General features: G+C 35.3%; 1 protein-coding gene and 1 pseudogene across 1 annotated transcript; one reads left to right on the top strand and one right to left on the bottom strand.

The window, feature by feature from the left end:
• The first annotated feature begins 229 nt into the window (after positions 1-229).
• Positions 230-2,034, top strand: LOC129298313 (allene oxide synthase 2-like). The gene is made up of 2 exons (XM_054936709.1): positions 230-935; positions 1,017-2,034. The coding sequence occupies exons 1-2, from the start codon at positions 303-305 to the stop codon at positions 1,836-1,838; spliced, it is 1,455 nt and encodes a 484-aa protein (XP_054792684.1). The 5' UTR covers positions 230-302; the 3' UTR covers positions 1,839-2,034.
• A 5,731-nt stretch (positions 2,035-7,765) lies between these two features.
• LOC129298314 (allene oxide synthase-like) lies at positions 7,766-9,411 on the bottom strand (annotated as a pseudogene).
• Between the last annotated feature and the right edge of the window lie 900 nt (positions 9,412-10,311).

Consider the following 10,311-nt stretch of genomic DNA (forward strand, 5'->3'; position numbering starts at 1 on the left):
CATACATAGGTTATATCACAAACCTGCTATTTTGTCTCTGTGTCCATAATTGACCTTACATTGATGCATATTCCACGCTGCTCCATGATACCTCCATGCAATCGCCTCCACATGTCATCACTTATTTTAATATTGCATTTCCTTTTACGATCACGCATATCACAAGCCTAATTAATTAATATATTTAAGTGAATTGAACTCTATATATACACACACTCTGTTTCATTGATATATCCCACCCCCCACAAAAACAAAAAACCAGTATTTTGGTTCATATTGATCCATCTTACAAGACCCAAACAATGTCTTCTAATTCCAGCTCCGACACTGCCACCAAACTTCCTTTGAGACCCATCCCGGGCAGCTATGGCATCCCTTTCTTCGGAGCCATCTTTGATAGGTTCGACTATTTCTATAATCAAGGTCGTGACAAGTTCTTCCAATCTCGTATCGACAAGTACAAATCCACGGTGTTCCGTACCAACATGCCGCCCGGTCCCTTCAACGCCTCCGACCCTCGGGTCGTCGCCGTCCTTGATGCCCTCAGCTTTCCCATCCTCTTTGACACCTCCAAGGTCGAGAAACGCGACGTCTTCACCGGCACCTACATGCCCTCCAAGGACTTCACCGGCGGCTACCGCGTCTGCGCCTACCTCGATCCTTCAGAGAAGAAGCACCAGCAGATCAAGAGCTTCTTTTTCGCTCTTCTTGCTTCACGGAAAGACCAGACCATCCCTCTCCTACGGAGCTACTTGAACGAGCTATTTCTCAAGCTAGGCGACCAAGTACAAGACCACGGCCACGCTTCGCTCAACTCCATCAGCGACGCCGAGCTCTTCAATTTCGTCTTCCGACTCTACACAGGTAAGGACCCCGCTCAGACCAACCTCGGATCTTTCGCATCTAAGCTCTTCGAGCTCTGGGTGTTCCCGCAGGTAACAACGCTTTTTAACCGTTCATGTTTGGATTGAGATTATGCGCGTAGATTGATTCTGACGAAAATGGCTACAACACAGGTTGCTCCTCTAGGATCACTGGAGCTACCGTGGTACTTCTTCCCGATAAACGTGGTGGAAGATTTCTTCCTCCATACGCTGCCGTTTCCTGGGTGGTTGCTGAAATGGGACCAGAGAAAGCTTTATAAAGCCCTGTACACTTCGGCGACGGAAGCTCTTGATTTAGCTTCGACTTACGGGCTATCTCGAGAAGAAGCCTGCAACAACCTCCTCTTTGTTCTGGGCTTCAACACTTACGGCGGGGTGAAAATAGTGATCCCAACGCTGATGAAGTGGTTAGGGCTAGCCGGAAAGAGCCTGCACAAGAGAATCGCCGACGAAGTGAGAACAGTCGTGAAGGAAGAAGGTGGGGTCACTTTCACGGCACTGGAAAAGATGGCGCTGGTGAAGTCGGTGGTGTGGGAGATGATGAGGATCGAGCCTCCGGTGCCGTACCAGTACGGGAAGGCGAAGGCGGATCTGGTGATTCAGAGCCACGACGCGACGTTTGTGGTGAAGAAAGGAGAGATGATCTTTGGGTTTCAGCCATTTGCGACGAAGGATGAGAGGGTGTTCAAGAATGCAAAGGAGTTTGTGGGAGACAGGTTCGTCGGAGAGGGCGAAAGCTTGTTGAAGTACGTGTACTGGTCGAATGGGAGGGAGACGGAGAATCCGACGGCCGGGAATAAACAGTGTCCGGGGAAGAATCTGGTAGAGTTGGTTCTACGGGTGTTTTTGGTGGACTTCTTCTTGAGGTTTGACACGTTTACAGTGAAGCTTGGTAAGCCCACACTGGGCCCCTCAGTTACCATCACGTCCCTGGTCAGGGCCTCTACCTCCTAGGTTCTAACTCTTCAATCTTCACTATGCTGCACCGTATTCTCTTCTGTTGTACCCCACCCACCCCACCCAAACCCCAAAAAAAAAAATAAAAAAAGGTCTGGCCCTTCGTTACGTTGTTGGTTCTGGAAATTTTATTGCGTTGCGTATGATTAAATAGCAAAATTGAGAATAAAAGAGAATCTCATCATTTCCATACCGTGAACTTTATCCCTTGCCTTCTAGTTCTTTTTAAGGACTTTTTTAATGTTCGCGGTCTATTATAATATACTCCCAGGGGCCAAGATATTGCGGTAGTTTAATAGTGACTTAAACCAATATTTTATGATGTCAAAAAAAAAAAAGATAAATGGAGATATAACCAAGGATATCAGACTTGCAAGTAAATAGTCACTCCCCCGAAATATATGAGTTTGAAATAGTAATAATAATGATAATTTCTGAATTATTTTAGAAGTTGAGCTCAAAAGTAAGAAGTCAACTTCATTGTTTTAGGAAAAAAAAACAAATGGTTGAAAAAGGAATATAATAATTAATTAAAAGAATGAAAATAAGAAACAATTTATCTTCAAGGAGAGGGTAACATTTGTCATTCTATATATCATCATGCATTTATCTTCTTCGTTGGCTAGACAAACTTGGCATATATAGAGGTGCCATCATTTTCGCAGCAACCAGCAACGTCATCGCTAGTTGAATCAATGACAGTCGCTCTCAACATACGTATAATTGACAATGTTTAGTTCTGATTTAACTGATGAACATTGGGCCAGGCAAAGCAACATTAGACATCTCAGTTAGTAGCAAGCACGAAGTAAATGTGACACATGTATTGTGGAGGCCTTTTGAAGCAATCAACAAATTAAACACAAATTTGCTTCGATTTCACCTCAACGGAAAATTGATGATTGTTATTATGATTCATGAACACTGAAGCACTAATAGATAACAAAGAAACTAGTAAATAGCTATTCACTATTCAGTTAGGACTTAACGCTTGTTTCTGATTTTTCATCCGCCCACGGTTGTGCCTTTTGCATTTTCGTCTGCTTGCAGTGAGGGCCCATGCCAGCCCTTCCATCCACCATTGTCAAATCCTTTGCCATTTCATGCGCCTGCTGTCGAAGCACGTACTGACATTTTCAGCTTTTCCTTTGTCTTTTGGTGTGTTCTGAAGAGTCTAAAATAAGGATGCGACTTGAAGGATGGAGTTTGAAGTTCTTATTTAAATAAATGCTTAGACTTAAAAAATTAATGAGATTTTGGAAAATTAAAACTTTTAGACCCAACTTTAATAGACTTTAAAAAAAATTTAAATTTGGACGACCCTTCAAACCTTATTTCTTAAAAAAATAATAATTTTTAAGTATTTTATTATTAAAATAACTGGTATTGATTCTTTTACAATTTATTTTATCACAATATCGACAAAATTTTATTAATTTCTTAAACATGATTAATTTGTGAGGTTTATTTTTTGATTTTGATTAATATTAATACAAGTTTTTGTATTTATCAGATTTGATAAGATTGATTGGATTGAAAATTTTAATATTCATTTTAAAACTTGATTAAGATTCTATATCTTTATTTATATTTATTTATTTTATTTTTTTATTTTTTAAATTTTTTTAAAATAAAATGGGCTTATAGGCCAATCCTAAACCCTTCAAATAAAGGCCATACTTTAAAAATTGATCGTTTTTTGAAAAACAGGCTTAAGGACCTAAGCGCTTAAGGGCCTAAGCACTTAAGGGCCAAACCGACCTATTTTTTCACTTTTAATGTTTTGGGTCCTTTTTAACTTGCTTTCTCTACAAAACACATAAAGTATTTAGTGAGACAATATATTATATTTTCTAACTATTTTATATCATAATTAATTACTTCAAATTGAAAGCTAAATAATTTTTTTGGCCAACAAATTGAAAGCTAAATCGATCATATCAAAAACAATATATAAATCTGACCTATTAATAAACTCATGATAGGAATATAAACTTAAATCATAAACTTAAATATATGAGCTTACTTTTATTAATAAATACAGTACATGTTAAAAGTACATGATTAAATAATTTAAATAAAAAATGTGATCATAATTTAATTTATATATATTTCAAATCTAAATTATCAAAATTAAATTAATATGCATTGATAGATTATCATACTCAATATAAAAATTTTAAAATAGGACAACCTATTTTTCATATTTCATTTTTATTAATATTAATTTTTGATTTTTGATTTTTATTTTTTGTAAATTAAATCTTATCAATTTTATGAATTGATTTCTACGTAGTATATAATGAACTTGTTGAATAAAAAATCTAAGCTCTAACTCATTGTTACGAACTCACAGAAAGGCACGGAACCTCCCCTGGTTTTTGTCCCTTGGTGCAGATCCTGGCCGTTTATTTTGTTAAATCTGGTCCAAAGGTCAAAGGTTTTTGCCAGTTGTCACTGAGCAATGGTGAAGACTGAGGAGTAAAGACCTGGAAACCTCATATTAGGTGCTGACACGTCATACCCACTTTCATTTTTTGGGGCACCTGCTCTGACTAATTTTTTTCCCTTCGGCTGATTACAGTTAGGAATATTATTTTAAGATTTCACTTAATACAATTAATTATTTTCAAATTCATTGATAATTGAACTTAGAGACATGTGAGTAATTAATATTGGATGTAATTCTCCCATTTTGTGTGACCATTACTTATCTTATGCGAACACCCATTATGCATTGCACATTATATTTAAATAACATATTGACATATTAAATAAATGCAATTTTTATATGATTATATTTGATATAAAACTCAAATATCTTACCACACCACCAAACTCTGTTGTCAATATAAGACTTTATTAGTAAGTATATAGAGCTGAAAAAATGATTGAGCTTATAGACTAGCCCATTTAACCCAGCAATTTGGATAGATTTGGTTGAAGGAATTAGTAAAATGAATTGACCTGTTGGCTAGCCTATTTTTTTAAAAAAATTAATTTATTTTTTTAATTGTAATATATCTTCTTATAAATTTATAATAATGATAATATTTTTTAAATTTATAATTTATAACTCCTAAATATGTTGTTTACATTTAAAAGATAATGTAAATCTTTCTTACAATTTATAAATAAAAATTTTGTTATAATTTGTAAATTGATAATTTGTTAATTTTTATAGAAATATTTGAATATATATTAGTTGTTAATGATTGAAATCACAAATATAAATTCATTAAAAAAATAATATGAGTTTATATTTAAATTTTTTTTTAATGAGAAAGATAACACACATAGGAGAGAAGATAATAAATAATAAAAATTTAGAAATATTTTTAATATTTTGAATTCATTTTTTATTTAATTCTTAATCCATAAAATAAATAACATTAAATTATATTTAAATTTTTGTGATATCAAAAAATTTTAATTCTAATTATTTTTCTTTTATCAATTTGATATCCGTTTTTAAATTTTTTGAATTACAATAAATAACTTAAAAATTATAGATAAGACAAAAAATTGCAGAAAAGAATAAAAAACTCCTAATACTATTATCCCTGAATATGTAACACTTTGCATAACATTACAAATAAATAGTAAAACTTAAGGACCTTGAAATAACAAAAAAACATATAAAAACTAACATCATAAAAGTATAGGAACTTGGACCAACTTTTATGGGTAGTACGTATTTGGGTTTTATTTATGCCAAATATAACAATTGCATTTATTTAATATATGTTAATATAAACATATCATAAAAAATATGTATGCTTGCTATCCTGTCTCTGTGGTTCGCTGCAATGCTTCAAACTACACGGCACAGGCTTGAGAGTTTGCATTCCAAAAAAAATGTTAATATATTATTTAAATATAGTATAAGATGTGTGTCTATATATATGAGATAACTAATGTTAATCTATGCTGGTCACAATATATATATATATATATATATTCTTCCTAACCCACATTGGCCAAAGTAAAAAGAAAAGATAGAGTCAGAGTGTAGAGAGTCAATTCAAAGATATACACCGGTGTACAAAAGCCACAACACTTTTTACATTGGTTTTTTTAACTGATATGAAAACCAGGTGTAAAAAATATTTTTTGTATGCGGTAGTGTATGTAAATATTTGAAACACCATATACTCATACAAATAGATAATTATATTGAAAAAAAAGGGTAAGGTAGCCATGATATGATACAGTGTGTGTGGAATTGTTTTATTATCAATGATGGCTTTATGGATACTTTGAGATGTTTTTGGTATATTTATTTAAAGTGATTGTATATCTTACGACCCAAACTCAAGACTCTATAATCAGTTGATTCAACATGTTTAACCAGTTAAACCAAGCACTCCACAATGTATTATATTTTGATTGTGCACATGTATCACTTTATTAGAGGCAATAATTATGTTTAAGGTATGATGAGGTACTAATTAGAAGCATTTCTTTTAACATAAATTCAAAGAGGTACTAATTCTAAGTATTTCTTTTAACATAAATTCAAACTGTAGTTCACTAGGTTGGGTAAAATGTTAGAAATAAAAAGTGACTACCCGTAAATGGGGAGATAATAGATTGGCTGGAATATAAAAACATTTTTGAGAGGCTAGCTACTTTGTAAATTTGACTACAAACTTTTACTAAACATTTTGTTGACATGCCTATAGGCTAAATAAAATATCAAACAAGTCATGTGAGATTTACCCAGATGATAACAACTAGAGGATATATCGAATGGAAAGTACATAGTTGTGATTCGAGGTTCAAATTTTTATTTCGTTTAAAAAGGAGAAGAAGAAGAAGAAGCGGGGTTCAATTTTTTTTTTTAATGACCGTGTTCAGAATTTTATAATATTACCAGATATGGAATAAATTCTAACCAAGCCTCCTAACTCAAGAGTCAAGTTGATGCACGTCTAACTACGTAATAACGTGCTCGGTGTATTACTTTTTATCATTAATAATATTAATTACTTTATCTCAGCACATTTGTGTCTTACGAGGTATAATTTTCTGAGGATATACTCCGTATAATGCGTATCTTACGATGTTGGGTGGCAAGAACAAAGAACTACTTTTTAATTTGTATTCACTTACATTTATCAGGTTAAAAGTTTTCTGTCAAGTATGTGTCGATTACTCATTTCTAAAATTTGGACATCCATTTAGAAAAGAAGTTTAAACTGAGTAATTTTTTTTCCCAAGAGTTAATATAAAAATCAAAGAGCGTTAAATAAGCATTAATTTTAGCACTACTGTTATAATTTGAGAACTTTAATAATTTTTCCCCAGAGTATATACGTTACATCTCTGATTGTTACATGAAGGTATAAATTTTGTTACATCTTTAACTTTTAGGCTTATTGTTACATACGTAATTTTTTTTTTCTACTGCAACGCTTTAATTAAGTTCAAAAAATCTTATTTAATGGACATGGCCTGGCAATGAGTCAGTCATTTCACATAAATTATATATATATATATATATGTATGTATGTATATAGAGTACTACAAGATCTCACAGGGACTAAAATTTCCTCTAGATTCCCTTGATTATTGGATCGTTTGGAGGTTAATTAGTGATTACATATGGGATACACATGGAAATGGTCATGCACACGATTGATTATTATGAAATTAATTTTTCAATAAATCGATTATGCATACAGAATTTTTAATAGCCCATATAAATAATGTTAAACTATAAAAATGTCAAGAAAAACATGGTGACAAAAATCTTAAAGTAGCGCGCTGATCAAGTTTTCTCTTTTTTTACCAGCACTAATGTAACTTCAATATCTCGTGTATCAAACACTTTTCACACTTATCATCATTAATTTTGATTATATCTATCCCTTACTTGATATTATTGATCATCAGTACTCCCCAAAACCTTTCTGATGCCATAGCAGAAATCATGATTTTATTATCCATATTCATTATTCTTGCTTGTTAAAATGAAAATTTGACCATGAACGATTTCAAATGGTTGAGGCTTTGACCAAGGAAGTGATGGTAACTGTTGGACCTTGCAAGGTAGGCTTTCCCAGCTTCACTGTAAAACTATCATACCTCAAGAAGAACTCCACCACAAACACCTGTAGAACCAACTCCACCAGATTCTTCCCCGCACATTGCTTGTTCGCCGCTGCCGGCTCCTCCGTCTCCTGCCCGTTCGACCAATACACGTACTTCAACAGCTTCTCTCCTTCTTCTCCGATAAACCTGTCCTCCACAAATTTCTCTGCATCCTTGAACACTTTCTCGTCCTTCGTAGCAAATGGCTGAAACCCTAACAGCGTCTCTCCTTTCTTCACCAAAAACGCAGCGTCGTGACTTCGAACAACTATGTCCTCTTTGGCCTTCGCGTACTGGTACGCCACCGGAGGCTCAATCCTCAAGGACTCCCACACCACTGACTTCACCAACGGCATCCTTTCCAGCGCCGTTAAAGTGACCCCGCCTTCTTTCACGACGCTTCTGACTTCATCGGCGATTTTCTGGTGCAGGGTCTTTCCGGCTAGTCCGACCCACTTCATCAAGGTGGGGACGACGACCTTCATCCCGTTGCAAGAGTTGAAGCCCAGAACGAAGAGCAAGTTCATGCAGGCTTCATCTTTGGATAACCCGAAAGTCGAAGCTAAATCGAACGCTTCTGTGGCTGAAGTTGCAACGGCATTGTAAAGCTTCTTGAGGTGCCATTTAAGCAAGAAGCTGGGAAGCGGCAGGGTATGGAGGAGCAAATCTTCTACCACGTTGAGAGGGAAGAGGTACCATGGCAGCCCAAGAGATCCAAGAGGTAAAACCTGCAGATACAAATTAAAGCCGTGCTTGATTTGATCGGTTTAATATGATCCAAGAGAAAAGTGATATTGATTAACAGGCCAAGGTTAATCGAAACGCGTCATCATTGCTACCTGCGCAAACACCCAGAACTGGAAGAGTTTTAAGCCATCAGATTTGAGTACGGTTTGAATCGGATCTTTGCCGCAATAGAGGTGAAACAAGAAGTTGAAGAGCTCGTTTTGGCTGATAGGGTTGAAGTATACCTCGCCGTGGTCTGATACCTTGTCTTCAACCTTAACAAACAGCTCCGTTAAGTAGTTTCTCAGCAGTGGGATTACCTGGTCTTTCCGGGAGGCGATGAGAGCAAGGAGGAAGCTCTTGATTTGGTCGTGCTTGGGTTCCGACGGGTCTAGGTAGTTGCAGACACGGTAGCCGTTGGTGAATCCGGCTGAGGGCTTGAAAGTTCCGGTGAAGACGTCGCGTTTCTCAACCTTGGAACTGTCGAAGAGGACGGGGAAGCTAACGGCGTCAAGAAGGGCGATGACCCTAGGGTTTGGAGATATGAATGGACCAGGAGGCATGTTGGTTCTGAAGACGGTGGATTTGTATTTGTCCATTCGTGATCTGAAGAAGTCATCGCTCGTCGCGGCCTTGACGTAGAAAAATCGAACCTGTCACAGACGGCTCCGATGAAAGGGAGGCCATAGCCTCCTGGGATTGGTCTCAATGGGAGATCGGCGTCGGTGGAGTCAGAGGAGGAAGACATTATTTTAACGTTGTTGCATTATGATTACCTTGATCAAAAGCAAAATGGGAAATTAATGGTTACCTACTTATATGGAGCATGTGTAGTTTTTGTGTATGTATGTGGGTCTATCGATATACACGTAGAAAGGCAAGGATTGAATGATTAATTTTGTTCAGTGATGAATAAATTAAAGGATCATTCATACCACTATACCCGAGTTAAAAGGAATCTTTGCACGTGAGACTGGGGGTGATTTAATGAGTTTACATGTCTTATATATATCGGTGTTATTATTATTTATCGTTCTCGCGACTGAAATGATAGTGCGTTCATTTGATATGCAAACAGGTCCAGATAGAATTAATTTACAAGAAAAAAGTATGGCTGAACTTACATATGATGTGCGTTTAATCTTGTGTCTGGAATGATATATAGGAACAATATTTTTTAAAAAAAATTAAAAGCTTGAATAATCAATAGTGAGACGTGAGAGTCCCGTGTTCGTCATTTCTAGTCAATATTGTACAACTCAAAAAAGTGTGGCGATATCTCTGGAAAGTACAAAAAGTGAATGCGTCTTGCAATAACGAGTGATTAAAGTGAGGAACAGCATTTAAAAGTTTGTTGTCAGACTTGGCCATGATGATTGGTTTGCTGTTTATTTTTTGTAAATCGTACTTACTCATTAATTAACAGCCATTATTATTACCAATATATCTAAATTAGATGAACCCATGTGTTGATATGCGAATGCAAATAAGCAAATTTAGTGGAAGAATTGTGAATATATAGCTTTTCATGAATTATATGCAAACATGCACGCATAAAAAATCCTTAACGCTATTTAAATATTTTTTATAAGAACATATACTTAAATTGAATTAAAAAAGTGAATGTTTTAGTTGCGGAATTAATATT

The sequence above is a fragment of the Prosopis cineraria genome, unplaced genomic scaffold (assembly GCF_029017545.1).
Source record: "Prosopis cineraria cultivar Desert tree isolate PC_DT_omini unplaced genomic scaffold, ASM2901754v1 PC769, whole genome shotgun sequence".
Taxonomy (NCBI): Eukaryota; Viridiplantae; Streptophyta; class Magnoliopsida; order Fabales; family Fabaceae; genus Prosopis; species Prosopis cineraria.

Excerpts from the sequence above, each read along its gene's own strand:
- LOC129298313 (XM_054936709.1), top strand. The coding sequence starts at position 303 with ATGTCTTCTAATTCCAGCTCCGACACTGCCACCAAACTTCCTTTGAGA. Across the intron at positions 936-1,016 it reads AGCTCTGGGTGTTCCCGCAG|GTTGCTCCTCTAGGATCACT; the intron begins GTAACAACGCTT and ends GCTACAACACAG.